The sequence below is a fragment of the Ips typographus genome, linkage group LG7, assembly GCF_016097725.1.
Source record: "Ips typographus isolate SLU linkage group LG7, UJ_Ityp_2.0, whole genome shotgun sequence".
NCBI lineage: Eukaryota > Metazoa > Arthropoda > Insecta > Coleoptera > Curculionidae > Ips > Ips typographus.
Window position 1 is genome coordinate 3368518 of NC_138428.1, and position 25971 is coordinate 3394488.

Here is a 25971-nt window from a genome sequence, read left to right on the forward strand (position 1 = left end):
TGGTTCTACGTACTTCATAGCAGAAGCCAACAACAAACACTAAGCAAGATTTTCACCAAATAACTGTTCTTTCTACTTTCTAAGCTTCATGATAAGTACATTGAAACACCTCTTGTAATCTGAATTTCGTTTACCCAGCTTCTGGTAAAAACCCCTAACTAATTAATAGAAAACTTCAACAATAGAGTAGGTCTTGTGAACTACTGAACGGTTTGATCAAATCCCTTCCAATACTTGAACCATTTCTTGTCCTAGTACACTAAACCTCTGAGTCTCAGACATTAGAGAATTTATGTCTTCTCTATCAACTACCATCATCTGCATCATTTAGATCTTTTCCTGCTTTCTTGCTATCAGAGAGTGTCTAGTAGAAAGAGTGTCCAATTTCACTTATTTGGAAACGATAATAAATGAGCAATGAAACCATTTTCAAGAGATTAAATGCAGAATAGAAAATCCAAGACAAACCTTTAAAAACGACAATTTTGACCTAAACACCAAAGTCAGAATCCTTTTCCTACGTTTTCTGGACACCTTCTACGGAGTAGTCATGGACACAGAGGTGACTCAAAAAAGACTGAAAGCATTTGAAAAGTGGGTATACAGAAGAATTCTGAGGATCTCATAGATTCACAGGGTCTCTGCTGTCAACTGGGAATGAATAAACAAAGGAAGGGAAGTGATAAACACTATAAAGAGAAGAAAACTTGGATATCTGGGCCATAGAATGCGAAACGAAAACCAATACCAGCTCCTTAAAGAAATTCTCCAAAAAAAGCTCTATGGCAAGAGAAAGGAGTGACTGAAAAACTTAAAAACATTCCATACGTTTTCCAAAACAACAAGTTAGATTGTTTTGCTGTATCTACGTCATAATAATGAAGGCATTTCTAGACTCTACTTCTCAAAAAATTAATGTATCTCCTAAAAAAAACTGAGACAACGTACAATTTAGGGTTAAACAAGTCCTTTTTAAACTATTTTTATATTACAAAAACAGGTAGATAAACAAATAATCATTATTATAAAACATCTTTGGACCACTGCGGCCAGCTTTTTATCTTCTCGTACAAAGCTGCTCCAGGACTTTCCGTGCCGGACAGTTGCCTAACAGCCAGAAGCTTATAGTCTTTGGAAATGTAACCCAACTCTACTCCTCGCTTTATCAATTTGAGACAGGCAGAAATTTGGATGTCTGGAGGGACGGTTTTGGTAAAAGTACCTATAAAAGCAATTCCGATACTTTTTTGATTCCACCTGTAAAAAAATTGTGTTTATCAACTTTTTCTTTTACGTAATAGAGGCTGATTTACTCTAGAGTGTGGGCACCTTCAATTTTCCATCCACGACCTTCGTAGGCTGCTCCATCTCCTCCTACTAAGAAATTGTAGCCTATGTCGTACCATCCTTGACTTTCAATGTGAAACGTTTGGATTTGCCTGCAGATTATCTACATTATTTTATGTACGTAAATTATAACTAATAAGTAATTTATTCAACCAGGAAACCAGGCGAAAGGAAGAAACGTGGAAGACCCAAAGGAAGCTGGAGAGATGGAGTAGATGTAGAGAACCAAAACTAGGACTAGGGGAAGAGGGATGGAATTGGGAATCGGAAGACGTAATTTATTCAAGAAGAACCACACATATTAGTTTTTACATAGGAATTCAACAGTACATAATTTTCAGTACCAACAGAGTAAATATTACAGTTTTAATACAAATAATTATTAATAATTCATAGAAAGTAAAAAAGTTAAGTTGATTATGGCATTAAAAACTATATTTAACTAGTTTTTCTCTTTTCTAGAATTTCTCCAATTGCCTACCTGGTTGTAAACTGATGTAATTTACCAATATCACTCAGTTTTGCCTTGACATATTATCAGTTTTTTCTATGGCCATCTTGTATGTAATGTATTTGCACGTGTAATGTATTTGTTTCTAACATAATATGTCATAAAGTAATAAAACTCATCAAAAACCATTCAAAGTGAATGTAGAGAAATACTGTGATTACTTATACCTATACAGCAATAAGCTGCTTAGCATTTTATATTTTTCATCAATTAGTCCAAATTCCATTTTCTGAATTGTTGCTTCTGATTTATTACCTTTTTCTTCATCAACTATCATTCTTCACTCTTTTACTTGATCAACTCGCATTTTCTTAAAAAACACATGTTGAAGAAAAATCATGTGTGGTTCTTCCAGATTTTCATGGATAAACCTTAAAACTTACCTAACATGCAAAACACATTGAGCTTGAGAAGAGCAATTTTCAGTGGCTGTGTGATGTATAATGACGTACGACACTGGAGTTGCTAAAGGAGTAGTGGGACCAGCAGGAGGTTGCGCAACCCATTGCACTCTTGTCACCATGCGCAGCTTGGTTTTAAGTTTGGCATCTTTGTCCACATCTTGGAGCAACAATAACGCGTTAAAACGAGCCAGACTGATTAGAACAAATTACCTGAATCATATTCAATAGGGTTGACTTGGTCGTTGGGTTCTTCACTCACCCTAGGAAGGGTTTTTTGGGTTGGAGGGTGTTTCAAGAACAGCACCACCATCAACACCACCACAAAAAGTATTACAACCACTACAAAGATACCAATTTCCAGTGGTTTGTGTTTGGGAACGTTCTGTAGCCATAAGAAACCTGTAGAGAAGGAAAACCCAGTTAACTAATTGAATTTTGTTACTGGATTAAGAACCTTTGCGAATTTCTGGTTGAGGACTATCATCTACTTTGGGTAATTTGCTAGCAACTTCATATTCAACACTTTCTTGGCTTTTACCAGATCGAAAATCTAAACTATCTTTGTCGCACACTAACTGTTTAATAACAACCGGACCGTTGTAGATATGTTTGTCACCGAAATGCACGTCACTAGAATCCTCGATTGAAACCTGTCCAAAACTAGGTGCATTCTGGGTACCAGAATGAGCAACAACTGACATAAACGGTTCTTCATTCGGATCACAGACGAAGTGCGGTGGCTCTAAGGCCATTTTTTCCTGATTAAACCACCCATACGAAGCTGTATATCTCTTCTACTAACCTAATACTACTACAATCGCGTCACCACTTGCATTGAACGTACACTGGTCCGGTAAAACCAGATTACATGCTATTGGTTCGGGTAACTGACTGAATCTAATTAAATTCAACAAATATGTGTATGTTTTACAGAACAACGCAATTCAGATACAGGGGTACCACCGAAAGTGAACAGACTCACCTCTGCTGTTGTTTCGTTCGAATTTTCTTATGATCTTCACATCACTGAAAGCGGGTTTTGGAGACATTCACACTGATTTTCACTACCAGCACTCAATATGATATTGTTCATTTTGTGTTTTTCGATCTGTGGTAATAGGTACGTAAGAGTAAATATTTTTGTTGACCCCCGACAGGGTCACCGGAGATTATCAGTACAACTTTGGAATGCTAAAATCGAAAGCCAAACGATATTCGTTGTTTAATAATTATTAAGAAAATGAGTGTTCTATTCATTTTGCAGAATTCCTGTTGATGGGTCTGAGTGCCTGGTTTGGAACCTGTTTGAAAGTTGATTTATTAATTGCTAAATTAACCTAACTGTATATAAAATCATTTATTACTATGTAACACACAGAAAGTATAGAAATAATGAACAGAAACAAAGAATTTGATATTCCTGTGTACGTATCAGTAAACTTTTGCATCCTTAACCTTCACCCAGTTTGCTTACATACTTTCTATTGGCTAATCACTTGTTCTGTTCAACTCAAATGTGTTCTGTGATAAGATGTACATACAAATCAAGAGATTACTTTAAAAAGTAATTTAAACAAAACTTAGTTCAGAAAACTCTTTGTTCCTGAGATATAGAATGTTTTCTTGTTGTTGAACAAGCATTATTAAAATTAAATACGTGAATCCTGTATCTTTTTGAAATAAGTAATCCTGAATGTTTAACACAACATCCAAATTTTGTTTCATAATCGAATTCTAATTAATTACCTTAATAATAATCCTTTTCTGCAGTCGTAGTACAATTCGTCAAGTGTCCCAAATTTACAAAAATATTTTGAAATTCTATTTTTTCTTGTTGTGTTTCTATAAAATAGTTGTAGTTCAATGCCTCACCCTCCAAGTGTCCAAAAAACAATTTTATGATTTTTCCTGTCAGGGGTGTGCAGATATAAAACTGAATGAGTTTCATTGGGTCTTAAACCTGCAAAATCAACACTAAAATCTAACTTTTGTGATACTAGCAACTGTGATACAACTTTCTGTATCTTAAAATATCTTAAACAAGCAAATCAGTTTCACCAAGTCGAATTATTAGGGAAAATGGAACTGAAAAATAGTCAGTAACATTGATTTGATTGAAAAAAAAAAAACAGAAAAAAATTAATACAAATAATTGTTTATTCTTACTACTTGCAATACTTTGCACTAAACATTTAACAACATTTATTGTTATACTTAAATTTAATTTTGATCACTAGTTCCTAATACAGCCCTGTTCAATTTCAACAAATTTTTAGAGTAACAAAATTCAAATTAATTCAAAACACACACAGAAGTAGCAAGTTTTAACCACTTTTTGGTAATAATCTAAATGACGGTCCTGTAATGTTGTTTAAAGTTAGGTTAGAATAATTTACTTATTTATTTGTCTACTGGTTCAATTCAGGTTTGTATAAAAAACATAATTATGTTTAAGACAACATTTTTGAATTTTGTAATAACATTCTTGGTTGTGTGCTCTTTTTCAGTTTTAATCAAATGTTTTAAGTCACTTGAATGTTGTACTGTGATTCAAAAATTTTAACGTTTCTAATTGTATTCATCAATACACTGTTAAAAAGAAAAATAAATTTTATTAAAAAATACTGTTTAATTAAGTACAAACAGAGATAGAACCCTCTAACCTAACCTATTTAAGCATTATGAGAAATACAATTTTGAGTCATAATGAGGCCAAAAAATCAACTTTTTGAAAACATTTTCACCCGGACTAATGATTTTTTCAGTTTGGTTTTGACCCACCACAATATAATCCTGAGCAATTTTCTTTTTTTCCAACAATCTCTCTATCAGTCTTTTTCCTGCTTGATCCATTTTCTCAGTCACTTGGTCGTAAGGAGGTAAGAAATTTCCTACGTAAGCGATGTCAAGAGTATCTGGTCTAAAAACGGCCAGATTAGTAGCGAAACAGAGTGAAAAACTTTTTTAAACCTAAAATCATTTTGAACGTCAGCTCCTCTGCCAATATAAACATTGCCATCACCACCAACTAAAAAGTTGTAGGCAATGTCAGGAAGACCGCCGATGCCCACATGTTCACCCTGTAGGCCTAGCACTCTATTTGCGCAAGTCTGATAGTCCGAGCAGTTACGACCTGCTGTATGCAGAATTCTAACCATTTTAAAAAGGCTTGTAACCTCTTTGATTGTTAAAGGATCTCGAGCCAACCAGTCCTAAAATTTACTTTACATTACCTTCAATTAATCAGAACTTCTTTGGTTAAAGATGGAAATAGTAAAACAGCAGAAGAACTAAAGAAAGATATATTATTTATTTAGATTTATAAGTGAGTACAAGAGTATATTATTTGAATATTTTACACTAAATACTGAGCATACAAATCAGTTTTTAAAGTATAATCCAGAATCGTAATGCGGCCAGTTGATCACTCTGGAGTAGACATTCTCACCAGGACTTTGAGTATTGTGAGTCTGATTCTGAGCGACTACTACATAGTCAGAAGTTAGGTAACCCTCATCTTCTAACTTTTTTAACAGCATTCTCCCTGCTAGATCCATTTTGTCAGTCACTTTATCGTATGGTTTCAAGTAGTTTCCTATGTAGACCACGTCTATAGCGTCTTTTCTGAAAAAATATGCTAATATAAGTCAAGTTTTTAGTTATAGTCGCAGCAGAATGCAAGATTTGGCAAATGAATGTCCAAAATGGGATAGTCAAGGCGTCAACACGAGGAAGTATTGAGTTGAGAAAGAAGAACAAAAGGACAGGCAAAACAGACAGACAAGTTGAACTGAATCAGTCCAAAGAAGTGGCAGATCAATCTTTTGTCTCTACAGATTCCAAGTTGAGTGAAGTTTCAAGTAGAAAAGGAGTTTCACCGGTCTCATTGGAACAGCAGAACTAACGAAGAGACTGAATAACATGAGCAAATCAGGAATATTGAGGAATAGCAGTGATGGAGAAAAATCAAGATGGCATCAGAGGAAGAAGAAGGTTATCTTGTCTACTAAGAGGAAACATTGTTAAATACAATCTGTTTATGCAATCGATTTATGCACATTTAAAGACTTGGACTAATCCTAGTACAATCAAAAATATCACTTACTTCCATTGGTTTTCTACACCTGCCCCACGTCCTTCATAGACATTGCCATCACCACCAATTAAGAAATTGTAAGAGATGTCGTCCATATTTTGGGTACCCACTTGCCATCCTTGAAGACTCAAAACCTTATTAGCGCAAATCTGGTAGTCTGAACAATTAGATCCACCGGTGTGCATAATGCGCACCATTTTTAAAGGGTGGTCTACCTTGGTAGTATTTAAAGGTGGACGAGCCAGCCAGTCCTGCATTAAGTGATTTTTATTTAGGTTGGTTAGTATATTGTTAAGGATAGGTTATATACAATTTTAAATATGATCATACTTTAGTAGCACCACACATTGATCAATTAAGAAAAGGGTTTAACTTACATCAGTCTTATATTTATAAGTTCACTTTATCACACAACATCACAAGTATATAGTTTTCTGATTTTATTATAAAACTATATAGTCAATAATATGTATACGACTTTAAAGATTTTCTAGTTTAGACGACAAAATAAACTTTATTGAGTAACAAGTTGCATGTACTAATTTTCAATATGAAAAACTTACCTTTCGATGTATAACCTGAATGCCATACCCCAAGTTGTCGCTGTGTTCAAACACAGGTAAACTTTTAACCTCGTTGGATGGAAAACTGTAAAAACTGAAGAACACCGTCAGAGAGGTGATGCTCAAGATGGCTAGAATCAAACCAGCCAACCAGAACACCATAGATCTTTCCATGAGGAAGAACTTGAGGCGTTTGAAAACATTTTGTGTTGGTAGGTCTCCTGGAAGTGTTCCAACTTGACCTGCAAAAATATATTCTATGGATTTTCCGGTTAAAAAATTATGGTACTAGTTTACTTCTACTTAGTTTGTAGAAGTTCTTAACTTAAAAAAAAAACATTTTGAAGTTATTTGGTCAGGTAGTAATACAGAATGGTATGTAGACAGTTCTTCGTTTTTAGTAACCATCAACTTCAACTTCAAACAATCCTTTGTTAGACAAAAAGACATCAAAATAACGAAATAAATGAATTGAAAGGGGGATAGTACTCTTATTTCAATGAATTACTTTTAAAGGTTATCTAGAAGTTTACATTTTGCAAAATATTGTTCTTTATAATTATTGTGAACGTTTAGATACGTTAGAACGCTATTTTTCTTACATAAGCGGAAAGTCGTCTTTTCTGATCTCAACGCACTTTTCATGATTTTAATAAAATTACAAAACATTTTTACTTAACGTATTATATTACAAAACCTAAAGCTTAGTTCCAGTAAAATAATGATCCCAACTCTTAATAACAGCCATTAAGTTTCTGCCCGGACTATAGAACCGCAAGGCAGACGTTTGATTCTCCCCTATCAATTCATAATCAGTAGCAATCATCCCCAAATTCACCCCTTCAGTAATCAAAGCTTTACCAGCTTCCAAAGCTTTAGAATCGGGGACATCTTTGTTAAAATCCCCAATAAACGCCACGGCCACGCTATCCACCCTTAACGAGTTCTGTTTGTCCCACCCTCGACCTATGTAAATACCCCCTTCACCACCAATCAGAAAATTGTAGGTGATATCCGTTTGTCCGGACTTTAAATTGTTAAACTGTAGCATTTGAGTGACGTTAGAGCATTCCAGGAAAGTGTAGCAAAGCTCTGTGGCTGTATGACTGATGATCACCAAAGGGATGGGAGTAACGTTAAAGGGTGCATGTTTTGTTTCTTCTAAACCACCCCAGTTGTCCCGGAAGTATACAGGATGATCTTCGATGTAAACTGACGTGTTGGGGTTGACTGGCCGGAAGACAAAGGTTTGTACAAACAGAGAGTCTTTGAAGATGGCTAAGGTGGTAGTCAGCACCAGGAGGAGAATGACGATGATTGAGGGCGCCAGGACTAGACGAACGCGAAACTGGTGGAGGTTTTGGGCGGAATTCACCCCTGAAACAAGAGAAAAGATGGTGTGAGATGTTTTAAGGGTGAGGTTAGGGCGCTGACTACAATAAATTTCAGGAGAAACGTGGATTGGTCAGTTCATTTATCAGTTTGATGAAGAAGATATAAAAAAATCTTGGAAAGTTATGTAAAACACAACTTTTAATCTATATTTAGGGATACTACAAGGTGAAAAAAGTAGTACAATTAAACACAATATTTCAGTAAAATTTCTTTTATCATCAGTAGAACATAGTAACTGTAAATTTGCATTTTTTGATAATTAAATGTCCTGTGGTAATAGCTAATATGTTTAGACAGCTATTTATCTTGTTAATTCCCATCTAATCGATACTCTATCTATAATATTAATTTCGGTAAGTATAAACAACATGATTTATTAATAGTTGTTGGAAACTGATCTATCATAATATTTATACGACACCTACACGTTGATTTATAATGCATTTTTTAGGATTAGTAGAATTAAAAAATTGGAATTTCTCAATTTCTCATTAGTTTTTATACCTATTAATTATAATCATACAAGGAATAAATAATGTGACAAAAATGGCACAAACTCCATTTCAACTGAGCGTAGCTTCGTTAGTTGAGGAGTTACAAAAAAGTGTCTACAAGATTGTTTTAAGATGTTTTGCCATTGAGGGTCTCCTTAAAATGGTTAAGGAATTGCAAAATATTTGGTTGTACTTTGTTTAGAGCTGTCTTTTTGAATAGTCATGGGTAAAGCTGCAATTATTGAGTAACACAAAATTATTAGACACACATCACATTACAGCCATTATGTTTCTATTTAACTCTATCTTTTAATGCAATTTGACGAGGTTTTTAACTTGTTTGCATGAATTTCTCGTATTTAATAGCTGAAAAATTTGAAAGTTATTTTAGTTATCAGAAAAGTTTTGCAAGTAGGTCAAATAGTTGCTTGAAAAATATACTGATTCTAGAATTTTTAAAGTGTTAAAACCACCACAATACCTACCTTAGTTCTTTTTTTAATTTGAGTTAAAAAATTATCATCAAAACACATTGAATCTCTCATAACAAGCTTTGATTAACCTTATAAATCGTGAAATTCACAACCCAAGTAAAAGTATATTTAAACTGAAGTGGTCCAAGCACGTGTGTCCTTCTTAATAGAATTAATTAGCAACATTACAAGCGTTTTATTTATTTAAAAAAATCTGATCGAAAATGTTACATATTTATAGGAATATAAATACCTGAAAGCCGATCAATCAATTCCTTCTGATCTTGAATCAGTTGCCTCTGCTCTTTGATCACTTCCAACAAAACTTCTTCAGATTTTGTTGTTTCCCCCATTGCCACCGAACTTTTTTGACTATTTTGCACTACTAAAAATCTCGCAACCACAAGTCAAGCAAAAATGATCCCCTCCGTAATGTCAGTAGTATATATCAACCGAAAGCCTAATGGTTTTATTGGGAAGTACCGTCAGAGTTGAGGTCAACTGTGTGTATCAATGTTTTCATGTTCCAGTCTGTTTGTACAGCTTTAGGTACTTTTCAGTTAACATATGCCAATCAATCGACAATTTAGTGGTTTATTATCACTTAAAGCTGCATTACAGTAGCTGTGGAGTAAACAATTAAAATGAAATAAAAATAATCAAGAGCTAGTAATTAAGTCGCACTACATTAATTTAACAGGATTCCCAGAAACGAGAAGTGGTTCTTCTCTTAAGTATTAAAAAACGAAACTAGAAGATTTATTACAAATTTAGAGTAATTTATTAAAACTTGATTTTAGTTATTATTATTGCTAAGCCACTTTTGAAAATTGGTCTGGTTTTAGAAGATTGTATTATTTCTAAATCAATCAAATTGTGGTTCACATTTTAATTTGAATACACTGTATATTTAGTACAATCGTTTTCAAAAAACGAGCTTAATAATAATGAGTAATATGATAACTCTGCCTATAACTGATTTGTTTTATTACTGTTGTGGTGTGTCTACGAAGATAAGGGTGATTATTTTGATTTCCTTCATGTCTATTGAAAATCCTCAAAATTCGTACCAGAAAAGGATAAATCTTTGAGAATTTGGGAATACTTTCCAGGAAGTCTTAATCAGATTACACTATACCTTGTTCCATTATGTAAACATTGACACAACCTTGCCATTTATCAATATATTCGTACTTTTTATCTAAAACTAAACATTTTAAAGTTCAAATAGATCACTACTACTCGTTCTAGCAGCTACGATTCATCATTAAATTTTTAATCTTTTCCTGAACTTTTTGTATATTGGTAACATTCCAAATCTCCACAAAGTTACATAGATCTTCATAGTCTACTGTACTACTAGACCCTTCAGTGATCAAATCTTGGGCCCTTTGTGCCATTAAAGATGATACAACATCTTTAGTAAAACTTCCCATAAAAGCTATGTCAATGCTGTTAGTAGCTTCCTCGTTTGGCACTTCCCATCCTCGACCTTCGTAGATACGACCATCTCCTCCAATCAGAAAGTTGTACTTTATATCAGTTAAACCTTCCTGCATGTCTTGGTATTGTAATCTCCGGACTTCTTCTGCACACTTCAGGAAAGTGCTGCAGAAAGTCTCGTTCGTTTGTTTGACAATGATTCGTGTTGGTGGTTTTGAAAAGTTAACTGTAACTGATTTTGGATGTTCAGCTTTCCATTCATTGCGATGAACGTAAGGTCCGTCCGGTTCAAAAATTTCATTGTATTGGCTTGAAGGGTGTAAAAAGAATAGACTGTACGCGATTCCGAGTAAAATTAGAGTGATGGTAACAATCAGATATCGCTTTTGTTGGGAGGCTGCTCTGTAGATCATCTTGCCTAAAAATGTATAAACTAATTGTGGTGGTTTGGGTTTTGAGTGCCAAAACCTGATTATAGACTGTAATTGCTGAACATAGATAACTACTGCAACAACAAAAGCAACAAATATATTTAATTTTATCATACAACGTTTCTTATTTACAAAGTTATTAGTTTGTGTACCGAGTTTTTAGTTGAATTTTCTATTAGAAATAACAAGGTAAGCAATAAATCGATTTTACACAATGAGAACAGTTTCATTGTTTGTCACTAGTCTGAGAACCTTTTTGGCAACAGAATAGGTATCTCGGAATAACAATTCAGAAGCCCTTAATTTACTTATGGACTCCCTGTATAAGGGTTGACTACTTATCAGTTTAAAACTAAAAATTTGCTAGTAATGTCATTCAAACATATGACAATGAAAATTATAGAAAATTCTTATTTTTCTGCAAAAATACTTTACTTAAATCATAATTATTGAAACTGAAGACAATGATGAATCACTTAAATACCTTCAATAGACTGTTTATGAAATCAACTGTTACTGGGAAGGAAAGTAGGAAATGTAGTGGATTTAAGTCGGGAGAATGTGGAGGTCAATCAAAAAATTTGCTTCTCTATTCAGCAGTTTTTGTAAAAACATTAATTTCTCACGTTTTGTTTACATCTTCTAGTAAAACATGGAATAAAGGATTGGAACCAGATATTAAAAACGTTGCTTTATTTAAACATTTGGATGTTCAATAAACCTCTGTGTCAACAATTTACTGTATACCGATTAATGGTTTCCAAGCTAAATATGTAAGTGTTATCTTTACTGTCTTTACAACTGATAAATAAGTGCACTCAGTTGAAAAACACTACTGACGACTTACTAAACTAATCAAATATGGCACAAAATAAGGAACTTTGCTTGCGTAATCAATTTTCTTAGGTATCCTTCCGCTGCTGAACGCAGTCAATAGGTTTCATGTAACATCCTGTAGTCTTAAGACCATCATCGATTTGAAAATTACAAAATGTCAAGTTATGCTCTTGAACAGTGTTTTCTATGAAGTCTTTCACCTTTTCGCACATCTTCGAAAGTGGGGATTTTCTGCCAAAATTGCCCATCAAAGCTACTTGAATGGTTTTTGAATTATTAGGGGATGAATACTTCAATCCTTGACCCTCAAAGACATAGACATCAATGTCGTTACCACCTATCAAGTAGTTGTACCTAATGTCAGGAAGTCCGGACAGCATATCAGCAGTTTGTAGCCTTTTAAGCTCTCCTAAACACTCCCAATAACATTTGCAATTCTCTTTCTTTGTATGTGTGACAAATATTTTGAAGTACTGCAGTCGAAAGTTAAAAGGCGTTAGATTTCTAGAACTTTCATCAGCGTTCCAACAATTTCTGTTACTAATTCCCTCATTGCAAGTGTCAATTGGCGTTAGGTTTGTACAAGATTCACCAGCTGTCCAGGTTCTTCTCGTTGGAGGAGAAGTAGGAATTGCCGGAAGAATAATGATTATGACTACCACCAAGCCACAGCCGATCATAAAAGGTAAATATTCGGTTCTCCATCCCCACGTTCTGCCTAGAAAACATTATACTTGTTTGGTTATTTCGTTTCATTCTGTATAATATGCGTTTTGCGCTACGACATTGCTCTTACGGCTCTGATGGTTCGAAAACCTGAAGCAGCTATACATTTAAGCAGTTAATGCTGCTTGAAGCTTTAATGTTGCCTGATACATTGAACCGCTATACTCATCCACTGAATAAAATTCATTTGGCCAGCACCATAACTCAATTTTACAAGAAAAGGAAATAATTACAAGGTTTGGATTACAAAACGAAACTATAAATGATATTATTCAACAGATTTTGGTTTAATTACTTAAAAATTACATGGTCTAGTACAGTATAAGCCACAAATCAATATTTTTGATCAGAAGTATAATACATTCGTTATCGAGACACTTTCTATACACTCAAACAATTCCTAAAAATTAATGAATTTATTCTCCCATATTTTAAGAATTTTTAACACTTATTTCATTGAATTCAGTTAGAAAGTAAAAGAAATAGGAATATTTTTAAACTTTGATTTATTTAACTCCTTTAAAGATTTAAAGTTCAGTTGCATCAGAAATATTTCTACCATAAGATTAGTTCAATTTGAATATTGCTAATTTGTTGCAAATTTCCTTATAGTAAGGATATTTTGGAATCTGTAAAATGATCGTACTATCTTACCACATCTTGAAAATGGTGCAAAAAAGCTGAAAGCTACTGAAGAAAATGCTAAGGAGCATCAAAATTTACATTTCTTATCTTATCTCCTATATTCCTTTAGATTACTTATTAAAAAAATTTGATCTAATTTTCAAAATGATGATCGTTAACTTACACGTCATCAAAAGAGAGCACAACGTAATGGAAATATTTTTAAAACGTTATTTAGTTACGAAAATTTCAGTTCTAACCTTAAAATTATGTCATTTTTTTAATCACACCTTCCCAAGCAACACAGGCTAGTGTAATATACGGTTAATATACGTTAATATACGTTTTTCAGGGCTATATTGGTGTCTTCAACTGGTTTTTGAATTGGAGGACAAGTGTCGGTTGGTACAACTTTTCCATCCACTCTAGAATAACAAATCTTCGTCGAATAGTGGGAAAATAAATCCTTGTTAAGATGTTTGTACACATTTTTACCAGGACTATCCGTTGGTTCAGTATGATTGTGAGCCACCACCCTGTAGCTGTTATAGTTGATTTTATGTCCTGTTAGTACAAGATATAAGGCTCTACGTAGCATTAGTGTACTAGGAACGCCCGTATTAAAATCTCCAATAAAAGCAATGTCGACGCTTTCGTTTCTAATCCCTTCGTTCTGCACCAGCCATCCTCTCCCTTCATAAATCCTGTCATCTCCTCCAATCAGAAAGTTATATCTAATATCCGGATACTGCTCCATATCCTTCTTTTGAATTTCTCTGACTCGGGCACTGCAAGTTTTAAAATCTGCGCAACCAGCACCTCCGGTATGCTTGATCACCACTAATAGAGCTGCGTCGTTAACAGGTAAAGGCTCTAAAGGATCTAAACCTTGCCAAACATCACGACTAATCATGAAAATATCACGATAAGGATCATTTGAAGCGAGAGTGATCAGAACAACAAAAGTGACTAAAACAAGAACCAGACAAGTTAAAGGGAGGATGACACGTTTGGACCTAAATACCGATCTCATCTTCTGCGAGGTTGATAAGGAGGCGATTTCCACGTCATCTAAAAATCAGACAATACCAAATTATTATCAAACTATGATAGTATTATAATGGCCATCATCAAAGCTGACAAACACAGTTAACACACCACTACACATGCTCAGAGAGTTGTTGTAGTGTTTGTCTTAGTGTATCCGTTTAGTGTGTTGAGTGTTTGATCTGGAAGAAGTAAGTAAAGAGTGTTTTGGAAATGTTTTTAATATGCCTTAAATTACACACCAAAGCATTTAAAATCTTATACAACTTTTTGGAGATGATTTTTATGTACTGGGACGAAACAAAAAGATATTTGAAATAATATAAAAAAACATATTTTATTATTAAATACCAACAATTGCCAGGCATGTTTCAAGGATATATTAGTGTTTTCAACTGATTCTTAAATTGGAGGACAAGTGTCGGTTGGTACAACTTTTCCATCCACTGTGGAATAACAAACCTCTGTCGAATAGTGTAAAAATACATCCTTTTTAAGAATTTTGTAGACATTTCTACCAGGGCTGTCCGTTAGTTCAGTATGATTGTGAGCCATCACCCAGAACCTAGTGAACTTAATTTTTTCCTCTCCGATGCGTTGTCCTCTCACTACCAAACTCCTGGCTTTTCTCAGCATTAGTTCACTAGGAACATCCCTATTAAAATCTCCGATAAAGGCAATGTCAACACTTTCGTTTCTAATTCCTTCGTTTTGAACTAGCCATCCTCTCCCCTCGTAAATCCTGGCATCACCACCAATCAGAAAGTTATATCTAATATCCGGATACTGCTCCATATCCTTCTTTTGAATTTCTCTGACTCGGGCACTGCAAGTTTGAATATCGGTGCAACCAGCACCTCCAGTATGTTTGATTACTACCAACAGAGCTGGTTTGTTGCCAGGTAAAGCCTTTAAAGGATGTAAAGCTTGCCATAAGTCACGACTAATTATCCAAAGATTACTAAAGTTACTTAAAGATTTGTTAGATGACATTTCAGTAGTTTTAGTAGTATAACTAAAAAGTTCTGTGGTTTGCTCTTTTCGATCCTCGTCAAGTAAAGCTTTATTAAAGCTGACAGTAATACAAACAGCTGAAACTACTAAAACAAGAGCCAGGAAAGCTGAAGACAGTATCACAGGTTTGCGCCTAAACACTGACCTTTTTCTCCTACGGATGAATGAGAAGACGACTTCCGCGTTATCTAGAAATCAGACAAAACTCGGTTAGGAGCGAATGATGATCATGATGACGGCCATAATCAAAGCTGACAAGCACACTTAACACATCACCAGCCATGTGTCGTTATAGTGTTGTGGTGGTAAGTTAATAGAAAGTTTTTTTCATATTTTTGAATGAGCTAGCATATCTTAAAGTCATGCGCATATATTATGAAACACCCTGTAGAGCTAAAATGTCTACAAACTTAACCCGGCCTTTTTAATGTTGGAAAGCAATCTTGCAACAATGATCCAATATTATTCAAAAACCATGTAATAATAGCTATTACTCACGTAAATTATTGAGTAAGTAATAGCCATTACATGCTCGACAAAGCTGTAACATGTAACTGACGGCTAAAACTGTAAAAATTCCACTTATAAGCTATAAAATAACCTTTGGTATTGTTTATAATGATTTTTCTGGGACTTTAAGAGAGTGTTGTGGTTTTACAGCTTTATGGAGATGATTTTGACGGATGTCCTATTTAAAAATAGGACAATTATTATTATACTTTATGTGCCTAATTGGGGTATTTACGGGAATCAATTAAATTACTTGCATCTCGACAACTACCTATTACCGACCTCCAGATGATTACTTTCTTGCGGAAAAGTATTATAATAATTGTTTTAGTACAATACAGATAAGTATATACGTTTTATGTGAATTTATCAACGAAAATACCTTCACGACAACAGCAAAACTGACGGGCAACAAGCTTGTTTCACCAATTATTCTTGCTTAACCTGCTAACTCTAAACTCAAATCATAATATCAGCAATTTTATCACAAAATTCACTTTCAGTCTCATTACTACACACCAACTTGACACTTTGCTCCAAATATCCCAGCCGCACTCCTTCCTCAATTAACCAAGGCCAGGCCTCAAACACAAACTGCTCAGTGTCATCTGCAAATCGTCCCATAAAAGCTACATCCAAACCATCTGCATCATCTTCATTCTGGATCGTCCACCCTCGACCTTCGTACACATTCCCATCACCACCCACCACAAAATTATACCTTAAATCCAACAAATCATGTTCACCCACGTCAGCAAATTGGAGAGTCTGCATCATACTGAAGCATTTACTAACAGTTATGCAGGTGGAAGTTCTGGTTTCTTTGACGATTACCTTGGAGATTATGTTGCTTAAGGTAGGAAGTGATTGTACTGGTGGTCTTGCCCCCCACGATGATCTTTTGATCAAGTAGTGCTTCCTGGTGGCTGGTGTAGAAGTTGAGGAGGTTTCATCTAGCGCAGTTATACTGAAGGTTTTGGTACTGGTCAGAGTGAGAGAGACGGCGATGATAGTGCTTAGGATGGCAGCAGCTGCGACGAAGACAAACAGCTTGACGTGGCGTTTAAGGATGATCAGTGATGAAAGCGGTTTATCATTGTTGGTGGTCAGTGACGGAGCTATAACAAGAGAAGTGGCTTTTAAGCTCACATTCCAACCATTTCCCGGTAGTAACTATTTAGGCTAAAATAACCACGTTACTCACATCCATCGTAAACATAACCAAAATTTAAATTCCTGTACCTCAAAGATTAAAGCTAATTTTCCAGAACTGTAACTGACGACTAATTTAAATATTTACCTTTGTTTTGTAGCAAAAAGCTTCTGGGTAACTGTCGCCTACGTGAAGCCGATTTCACACGTAAAAGCTTCATTTTAATAACGTTTCCTCAGAAAATTTGCGATTTTTTAAGTAAATCTTTCAGACAATTTGCCGGATTGCCAGAAATAAAATACGATAAACTAATTTACGGCCTAAAAGACTAAACATTCAAACAAATTTGGTATATATTTAAACTTGTGTGTATGCATGACGTGAACGAGTAGGTGTTGGTTTGAATGCAACAACTGAAACAAACTTAGTTAACATACAATTTAAATCATCAGTTTTTGTGTAGGTAATTATAGTTCCTTCCTATATGCTTGTTAATGTATTCTGCATTGAAAACGTTTTATAGTAGTATTGAAAATCAATACAATCAATGTCAGATGAGTGACACATTTGAGTTACACCATTATATTCATCTTGTTATTAACATTGTCGTCGGTTTGGTGGTTTCGTACTTTTTTGAGATGTGTTTTCTGTTGTCAATTCAAGACAACGCAAATATTGCAAATTTGGCAACAAGCACAATTACTTTTACTCTTCTTCTCTAGTTGCTTGATTTCTTTCCAGAGTTTCAGTTAAAGGTATTTAATAGAAAGTTGAGGTTGGTACCAGAAATGTTGAGGTAGCAAAAATTGAGTGTACAATATACAACTATAAATTATTCAGAATAGATATTTGCCCTTAAGCTTTTACATACAATTTTAAAACAACATTGACTATGTAAGTAAAATACTGTTGTTTTTGTCTGTAAATTACCAACACAACCACTCTAAACATTCAGCATTTAACCATCTTGGATTCTAAATATTTGAGATCCAATACATTGACCAACTACTTTGGAGCTCAGTACCGATCACATTTCTGAGGCTAAAGCACACCAAGTCGCAACTAAACCTAGGGATTGTCACGTTTCATCCCTTTAAAGCGAAGCAAACCAAACAAAAACACACTAGAGAAGCTGATGCAGTGGAACTCCACTACTGTAGATTGTTCACAAAATTGCAGTTAATCTGCTTGAATAGCAATATTCAGGTACTTACCACTAAGATGATGCGGTTCGTCTCCAACTCCACCATTCTGTTGAGTTTCTCCATTGGTTTTACTCGGTGGTTTGACATTGCCGTGAAAGTGAAAAATGTTTTTGTGAACGGTTCCGATGTGAAGTTCTGAATTGATAGCGTTTATTTGGTCGATGTTCTGATCCTGGAGGGAAATCGGACCGATTACAGTTTCCTGCAATTTAGAAACATAAATACAGATTGGATTACTAACGCACATCAATGTATGACGTTTTTGTTGAATGCCTGTTTAGTTACATTTTGCTAATTTTCTGTTAAACACAAAGAGTGGAGAAAAGTTTAAATTTTATATTTGTCACCTTAATGAATTATCTACCTTTTAGGAAAACAAAAATTGATTGTCTGAGCCTTCAAGCCCTAAAAAGTGCATTATTTCAAATGGGACACCTTGTTTTACGTTATTCGATTCAGATTCGACTACTGTACAAAAAGTAACGGTTCCAGAGATATACATGGTGAAAGTTTTAACAGGAAACTACATCAAATTGGTTGTTGGTGGGTTCTAAACCTATTTCAATTGACACACCTTGTATATTATTACGCCAAATGGTACGATTCAGTTGTACCTTTTTGTCATTTTCCTATGCAATATAGCAAAACAAATACTCAGTCTTTGGTCCACAGAAAAACATAAAGTTGATTATGATTTCTAAACAGGAAAACGTGCAAATACAATTTTATTAACATCATCTTGTTGAGTGAGAAAAAGTGCAAATAGAGGGGCATTTTTTAATTTTTTCTAAAGAAAACACCATAATTAAGACTTTTCTATTCAGCAATTTTTGTAAATTCCCAAGGAGAGTATTTATAAGTTTTAAACACTTTGTATACTACACTATCCTGCGTTATTCTAATGTATCAAGTATCTTAACAGCATTGGACCATTCTTACTTCTTAGAAACTTTATGATTTGTTTATATATTTAATAGCCTTTAGAAATTACGTATTTTATTGCTTTTTGTGGTGTTATTTACAAATCGTGACTTAAAAAGTCAACCCGCATTTAAGGTGGAGTCAGCTAGAATGAAAATTCAAATAAATTGGTTCTACCAGTGTGCATAATTAGCAGCACATAAACTGTAAGCATAAAAATTATAATTTACCAACATATTTTTATGAAATATATTACAACTGCATAACCGGTTTTAGGTGTACTTATGTAAAAATATCGACCTTCAGTTACCTCTACATGAATCTGATAGAAATTAGCTTAATGAGGATTTCATTTACTTGGAATAGCTTTGTCACTGCAAATTTGCGATTTTGGTCTAAAGTGGTCCAAAGTCGTTTTGGTTATATTAAAGTCACTATTTTCTGGTGGTAAGTTGATGCTGATGATCCTAACATGTTTGATAAAATTTTGAACCAAAATGAGCTTTCTTTGAAGTTAGGAAAAGATACAACACGTTTATCAACTAGATTTGTCATTAAAACCCTTCTACTAAGCATTCTAATTTTGTTATTATTTTGATCCATATTTTAAGAAGTTTAAATTTTCAATAAGCTTGTATAAGATAAAAAAAACAACTATTGTTACGTCGTTGTTTATCCATAATATCACACGATACTATAGTAGTTTTGACAAAAATAATAATGTGACACAAGTTATAGATCATGGAAATAATTGAGCTAACCAATACCAATTAACCTAAGTCTTGGTTTGGGTAAGTAAAGTTAGTTCTTTAAACGAAGTTTAGATAAACTATCATGCAAACCTGCCATTAGTACTACTAATAAAATTTTATTTAAACAATGTAAACGTTTCCGCATTTAATTTTAAAATTTTGTTATAAATACTTTTCTCTTCCCAACAATACTAACGTTATGTACTAATTTTGAAATGTAAACAAAAAGATAAGATTAACCTCTCTGGCCTCATTCCAGGGGATTTACTTCTTCAATGATTATGATAATTGAACTATTAAATCACAATAACTAGTAATTATTGGGGCAAACATTATTGTTTATAATACAAATTGTATTTTAGCTATCAATTTTAATGAGCTTCTTGTGTTGATGTTTTGATCAGGTTTTGAGTTGACGCAAGTTTTCTAGAGTTTTATGGAATTTTGAAGGTTGAAATATTATAGTTTTTGTAGCTGTTTTATTAAATAAAATTATATTCTTTTATGTTGGTGGTGGTTATTTAGTCTGGAGCGAAGCAGCTGACCAAGTTAGTATTATTATGATTATCTGCAAATACTGGAAGGAAAGAATCTATCAATTTGTGGCAATCAGATATCGTAACGAAACTTCATTTTATTTGAAGTAAAACATAACAATACAGAGTGGTCCAAATTAATTGTAGGACAATTCAAGGGTGGAAAGTACATAAAAAATAAACTCCAAAGTGTCAATGGCGGAATGTTAGCGCACCTTAAAGTTGAGCCACTAAAATAATAAGAGAAAGTAGGTATAATTAACGTCAAAATTTAAAAACCTAAAAAAATCTGGAGAATTTTAGTGAAATCTGGCAACTTCTTTTAAAACGCTTTAGGAGAAATTATGCCTTTTCAAAAGGGTTGGCAACACTGATAAGAATCGATATCTTCAATTACTTTTAATCTCCATTAACTGCCCTTCTGGCAAAACTATTAAAATACTTTTCGCCAGTAATCGGTTGAGTACTTTAATCCAAGCTTAAGTTATAGTGAAGTTCAGGCTGTGACTTTTTGCACTGGTTGTGTCAGCAGTCACTTTCAAAACTCGGCTTAAAATACGACGGCGCAAATGGGGTTACACATGCTAAGTGCAACTTAAAGTGGGAATAGGTTCTGCAAGCTGTAACTTGAAAAAGTACCAAAACTATGCACTGATATGCACATAGGAGCGGTTCTGCGCATATAAATACACATATGGCACTGCAGAAAACAAGAAAAAACTCACATCAACAAATTTCCGGACGGTAACAGGATCGTTGGGATCGGGAACTGTGAGTGTTTCGCATTCCGATAGGGAATCGCTGGAATTCGAGCAAGTGTCGAGATCCAAGCTCAACGATGACGACGGTTGATTCATTTGTGTCCGGTCATTATTCGTCACTTCCCCGGTTACAGAATTATCCTCCTCACGCACAATTTTTACTATTTCACTAAACAGGTTTTTTTGGAGCCGCCATTGGGCGCTCCAGACCTAAAAATCTCGAATAAAGCGCAAAAAAACACACAACGCGCACCCCGATATGTTTTTAATGTAGTTCCGCGAATCGTTATCTATCATTTAGGTTAAATAGTTAGTTAATCTTATATGCACTACATAAAGTCAATCTTTCTATACAAATTGTATATAGTATATGTCTGTTGGGAGCTGCAAATGGGCGACTGCCGGTTTATGGATGGAAGTGGGGAAAACCGCACCGCGGAATTATCACGCTTTTATGTATATATTATAGTGTTTACACTTTACCGAGGTCGTACGATTATTATTGTTTTACAAAACACGTTTTAGGTAGTGACCATGTAAATGCGCGACCGGACTAATATGTACTATTCATTGAAACTTCTTTTGCAGACTGAACTATAATTGGATAATAATACTTTTTAAATTGCCTGATTATAGATAAACACGTCGTACCTACACTTGTTTATTGCTTTGTGTTTCTTATTTTCACCTATACAGACTAAAAACAAATTTCATCTCAGATCTGTAATTATTATTTAACTGATCCCCTGATATCTGTTCTAATATGAAGGATTATCAGGATTATTTTACGTAATTTATTATACTTTCTACGTATTTCTCACATTTTATCGGAAAAAAAGTTTATATCTTTATTATTCAGATAATGATAATCTACTGTTCAACAAGTTTTAAATTTTCCCACAAAAAAAACAACACGCTTTAGTTTTTAGTTTAATCATTTGGGTCACGTGCATTTTGCACCCAATTCTTGTTAAAGGACACGTGATGCATACAAATGTGCCGTCCTCTGTGTTAAGCCAAATAAACCTAATGAACTGATCTGCGTTTAATATATGTCGGGTGGTGTTCTTTGTCTATCACATTGTCAAGCCCGCCAAAGAAAAAGATGAATATAGTCTGGTTCAAATTTAACACTTATCCTAAACTTTATTAAAAAGACGAGTGACAGTTGCGCCTTAACCTAACTTTTTTAAGTTTGTTATTTTATATTATTTTAAGATTTAAACAATTAAATCAGTAAATATAAAAGATTTGTGGAATTTACGTTATTATTTTTGGTGTTAAATTGTTTGGAGGAAGCATGAACAACTTTCTGGTTAGTAAGTATTAACACTCTTACGTGATTTAAAGTTGAGGAAAATGCAGTTTACTTACTTACTCCACTGAAGTGGGATATTATTATTGGTTTTTCACTTATATATCCTTTGTTGGTTTGTTTCGGACCAGTATTGTAGTTGGTTTTGTGCCCCAGTTTTAGTTTATTATATCTGGGAAAGTGTTTACTTCTTAGATAAGGAATAATGTTTAAATCATGCTTTACATCCTAGCAGCTTCTGCAAAGGACTTTGAGATACTAAGGCTTCTGCCGAGTTTAAACTTAAACGTTCCAAGAATTGATTTAAATTCTAGTGCCATTTTGACTATATCCCTCTAAATGCTATTAACAACCTTCTAAAACGTGTCAGAAGCCTCTACAAGTGTCTTAAACCTCCCCAGAGTTGTTTTAAATTGTCAGAAGTCTCTACGACCGTTTTGAATATGCCAATGACCCCTGCCATGCCAATGAAAAGCCAGAGCTCTCTACAACTGTTTTACTACTTCCCCAGAACTGTTTTAAAATGCCAGACCCCTCTAGGACCATTTTGAACCTTTAAATGCTATTGAGAATCTTCCAAAAAGTGCTATAGCTCTTTACAAGTGTCTTAAATCTTCCCAGACTTTTAAATTGTCAAAAGCTTCTAGATCTATTAAGAAAGTGCCAGAGGCTTTTACAAGTGTTCTAAACCTTGTAAAAGAATTGAAAGAAAAAATTGTCAGAGGCCCCTAAATATGACTGAAAATCTTCTAAAACTTGCCAGAGGCCTCTAGAGTCATGTTGACATTTGCCAGATACAAGTATTCTAAGGGCTATTTGCATCAACATATTTAAAGGCACCCTAGGCTAAGTTTTCAGTTGACTGTAATATTTTGCACATGACCTGTCCCAGTCAAAGCATAATTTAGCTTAAAAGAGACCTAGGGAGCCTTTAAATACATTGATGCCACCTGCCAATATCCTTCTAAGAATTGTTTAAAATTGCCAGAGAGGTTTCTAAATAGGACCGCAAATCTGCTTTTTCTTGTTAAGATGGTGTGGTGAGATTGCTGACATCTTGGATATTTTTGTGTATAATCAAAAAACAAATTTAAATAAAGCCATAATGGCTAATTTTTTATTTTTAAGTATATTAATATCTATTTTTAAGTAGTTGTAAACAGTGTCAAATAAATAAACTACTTTGACATAACTTGTACAAACTAGAATTTTCTAGTATATTTTTTTCAAATCTAGATATTTCCAACAAAAGCTAAATGCAAATTATATTTAAATTCACATGGTCACAATATATTTGGAGTTATTTGAAGTAATTTCAAATGAAGGATTTTGTTTCAAATTTTAATTCACCTACTTTTGTCATTTTATATTTTTTTGGTAATACTATTTGGAAGGTTTACTGCTATTTAGATTAATTAATAGTACTAAGGTTTCTTGTGTAAATCACATATCGCACTATGTAAACATAAATTTAATTTAAAGTAAAAAATTACTTTGCAGATTGAAGAGTTTAAAAAACTGGGAGCCACCGACCAGACTGCCATCATAGCAGCGCAGGTCTACTTGGAGCTTTGCGAAGGTTTGTTGTCATACATTACGACCGATCGTCAATGTAAACTTATGTATATGTTTCAGTAAAAAGATACTGGAACCCTAGTTACAAATTCAACTCGGCATTACAAAAAATCACTATCCAAGCTAAACGAAAACCTTCTGAACAGTTCAGTACTTTTCTTCCAATTCCTAGTTATGAAACGTTGAATTTCACTAAGCTACAGCAATTCCTAACTGTGTGCTCTGTTGGAAGGTGGTCTTGACACATTTTTGGTTATAAACACATTAACTTGAACTTTTTTATGTTTGTAGTGTCTTTTTAGCGATTGTTCACGCAGATTCCACTTGCGTATTTTATAAAGTTTCTGACGGCCTCAAAGAGCCCACTGACATTAGTCCAAAACATTTAAAAGTGAATAAACAGGAGAAGTTGGATGTCGATTTAAGGAAGCACAGGACGTTAATTGAACAGGCTGCATTATTAGGGATTCCTATTACGATTCCAAAGGAGAAGCCTGTTAGTGTGGTAGGTTCTTCAGGATCGAACGGTCACTAAAATGTTTAAAAAGGGTGTAAAAGGTAAGTTTATAAGTTTTAAATAGGGTTTAAAGTGAATTGTAATCCACTCTTTTACAGCTTTGTGCTTCTACGGATTTTACAGATCAATGACTCATTTTGTTATACGCAAATGACGGAAACAAATTGAGGAAGGAAGTAATAAGAATTGCTGGGGTAGTAATAGTAAAGTACAAATTTACTGCTCTTATACAGTAAACCAAACACTATAAGATACCAAATTGGAAGCGTACTATGGCAATATAAACTTGTCACACTGTACATTGTGTTGTCTTTTAATTGTGCAACTTTTTCCTAATTTAACCTACTTTGTATTTTTTACAGTTTCCTAGGTCCCTATGCATTACATCCTTATCTTGGACAGCCTGTATATAGTTTTCTAGATACAATGTTTTATTATTAATAAAGTCCATCTCTTTTTTTCTCTTTTATGCTGCGACTTAAACTACTGGAATATCAACTGTACTAATCATTGTAAAAACTACACTGAAATACTATGTGTATGTAAGTTTTAATATTTTTCGCCCAATTTGAGTGTCTTTCTTTAACAGTTTGATGTCAGTATTCAATTGTGTATAGTTTTGAGTATCTACGCAGTAAGTTAGTTGTATTGAGATATTTAGCCATGTTTGTACAAAAAATATTGTATGTTTTACGCGCACATTGAGATTATATGCTCTCGGATGATTCCTGTAATGCTAACTTAATTTTCAGCGCATTAAAGTCATTTTTGTCTGTACTATTATTGGATTCACCAGAAATTGGTACTTATAATAATATAATTTAACGGTTTATTCATTAATTGAGTGGAACTGGTTTATTATTAGACCTTGATAATTTTCTAGGGTAAAAAAATTGATGTGTACGTGGTTCACGATGTAATCGACCTGTTGGTGCATGGTCAAACCTGTTCAAGCTCATTGAAGTGTGGGTTTGTTTTTAATATTTGCAAAATAATTTTTTCTGTCAATTCACTTTTTACGGTTGTTATCAGACACACGTCTATAACTGAGATATTCTGCAAGGAAGTAAGAGTGCACGCCGTATTGATCGATTACCATCAGCATGTGATTCTGTTAGATATTTTTCTCAAATTTGCATAATAAACCTAGTTAAACACGACATATAGTTAGTGTGATGTGTTTAGTAATTATTAGACAGGCATAGGTACCCTCTGTAGTACCTACTATACATTTTTCAGAACAGGTTTAGTCAGCTAGAACTAAGAAACACTGAACAATTAATCTTACTCAAAATGGTGTCTCAATTTTCACACCAACTGA

The 25971-nt window shown here is 34.0% G+C and overlaps 6 protein-coding genes across 7 annotated transcripts; 1 reads left to right on the forward strand and 5 right to left on the reverse strand.

The window, feature by feature from the left end:
* Positions 1–969: 969 nt before the first annotated feature.
* On the reverse strand, positions 970–3375 carry LOC145731931 (peptidoglycan-recognition protein SC2-like). 2 transcript variants are annotated; one of them, XM_081983921.1, is made up of 5 exons: positions 3245–3375; positions 2473–2661; positions 2242–2419; positions 1314–1439; positions 970–1257 (listed from the first exon to the last, which is right to left on the reverse strand). In XM_081983921.1, exons 1-5 carry the CDS (start codon positions 3309–3311, stop codon positions 1023–1025), a joined length of 795 nt encoding a protein of 264 aa, XP_081840047.1. In that variant the 5' UTR covers positions 3312–3375; the 3' UTR covers positions 970–1022. The 2 variants fall into 2 exon arrangements, with proteins under 2 accessions (XP_081840047.1, XP_081840046.1); XM_081983920.1 differs by lacking the exon at positions 3245–3375 and adding an exon at positions 2717–3159.
* A 2175-nt stretch (positions 3376–5550) lies between these two features.
* Positions 5551–21891, reverse strand: LOC145731924 (peptidoglycan recognition protein 3-like). The gene is made up of 6 exons (XM_081983913.1): positions 21208–21891; positions 18283–18475; positions 7621–8298; positions 6922–7163; positions 6368–6609; positions 5551–5886 (listed from the first exon to the last, which is right to left on the reverse strand). Exons 1-6 carry the CDS (start codon positions 21337–21339, stop codon positions 5643–5645), a joined length of 1731 nt encoding a protein of 576 aa, XP_081840039.1. The 5' UTR covers positions 21340–21891; the 3' UTR covers positions 5551–5642.
* On the reverse strand, positions 12984–15588 carry LOC145731936 (peptidoglycan recognition protein-like). Its single transcript, XM_081983927.1, has 2 exons — positions 15551–15588; positions 12984–14415 (listed from the first exon to the last, which is right to left on the reverse strand). The coding sequence occupies exon 2, from the start codon at positions 14375–14377 to the stop codon at positions 13679–13681; it is 699 nt and encodes a 232-aa protein (XP_081840053.1). The 5' UTR covers positions 14378–14415; positions 15551–15588; the 3' UTR covers positions 12984–13678.
* LOC145731933 (peptidoglycan recognition protein-like) lies at positions 14597–15544 on the reverse strand. Its single transcript, XM_081983924.1, has one exon. The coding sequence runs from the start codon at positions 15382–15384 to the stop codon at positions 14794–14796; it is 591 nt and encodes a 196-aa protein (XP_081840050.1). The 5' UTR covers positions 15385–15544; the 3' UTR covers positions 14597–14793.
* On the reverse strand, positions 16174–17373 carry LOC145731932 (peptidoglycan-recognition protein SC1a/b-like). Its single transcript, XM_081983923.1, has 2 exons — positions 17216–17373; positions 16174–17033 (listed from the first exon to the last, which is right to left on the reverse strand). The coding sequence occupies exons 1-2, from the start codon at positions 17286–17288 to the stop codon at positions 16375–16377; spliced, it is 732 nt and encodes a 243-aa protein (XP_081840049.1). The 5' UTR covers positions 17289–17373; the 3' UTR covers positions 16174–16374.
* A 508-nt stretch (positions 21892–22399) lies between the features above and the next one.
* Positions 22400–24949, forward strand: LOC145731934 (tRNA-splicing endonuclease subunit Sen15-like). Its single transcript, XM_081983925.1, has 5 exons — positions 22400–22558; positions 24059–24137; positions 24194–24365; positions 24425–24691; positions 24749–24949. The coding sequence occupies exons 1-4, from the start codon at positions 22544–22546 to the stop codon at positions 24666–24668; spliced, it is 510 nt and encodes a 169-aa protein (XP_081840051.1). The 5' UTR covers positions 22400–22543; the 3' UTR covers positions 24669–24691; positions 24749–24949.
* Positions 24950–25971: the final 1022 nt, after the last annotated feature.

Bases quoted from the DNA above. Each gene is read 5' to 3' on its own strand.
- LOC145731931 (XM_081983920.1), bottom strand. From the start codon at position 3,014: ATGGCCTTAGAGCCACCGCACTTCGTCTGTGATCCGAATGAAGAACCG. The intron at 2,662-2,716 runs GTTCTTAATCCA...CCTTCTCTACAG, and splicing joins TCAACCAGAAATTCGCAAAG to GTTTCTTATGGCTACAGAAC. The intron at 1,258-1,313 runs GTAAATCAGCCT...ATTTTTTTACAG, and splicing joins GAAGGTGCCCACACTCTAGA to GTGGAATCAAAAAAGTATCG.
- LOC145731936 (XM_081983927.1), bottom strand. From the start codon at position 14,377: ATGAGATCGGTATTTAGGTCCAAACGTGTCATCCTCCCTTTAACTTGT.
- LOC145731933 (XM_081983924.1), bottom strand. From the start codon at position 15,384: ATGTCATCTAACAAATCTTTAAGTAACTTTAGTAATCTTTGGATAATT.
- LOC145731932 (XM_081983923.1), bottom strand. From the start codon at position 17,288: ATGAAGCTTTTACGTGTGAAATCGGCTTCACGTAGGCGACAGTTACCC. The intron at 17,034-17,215 runs GTAAATATTTAA...CTCTTGTTATAG, and splicing joins CTTTTTGCTACAAAACAAAG to CTCCGTCACTGACCACCAAC.
- LOC145731924 (XM_081983913.1), bottom strand. From the start codon at position 21,339: ATGAATCAACCGTCGTCATCGTTGAGCTTGGATCTCGACACTTGCTCG. The intron at 7,164-7,620 runs AGGTTTTGTAAT...ATATTTTTGCAG, and splicing joins TTTTACTGGAACTAAGCTTT to GTCAAGTTGGAACACTTCCA. The intron at 5,887-6,367 runs GTAAGTGATATT...ATATTTTTTCAG, and splicing joins GGTGTAGAAAACCAATGGAA to AAAAGACGCTATAGACGTGG.
- LOC145731934 (XM_081983925.1), top strand. The intron at 24,138-24,193 runs GTTTGTTGTCAT...TATATGTTTCAG, and splicing joins CTACTTGGAGCTTTGCGAAG to TAAAAAGATACTGGAACCCT. The intron at 24,366-24,424 runs GTGGTCTTGACA...TTATGTTTGTAG, and splicing joins ACTGTGTGCTCTGTTGGAAG to TGTCTTTTTAGCGATTGTTC.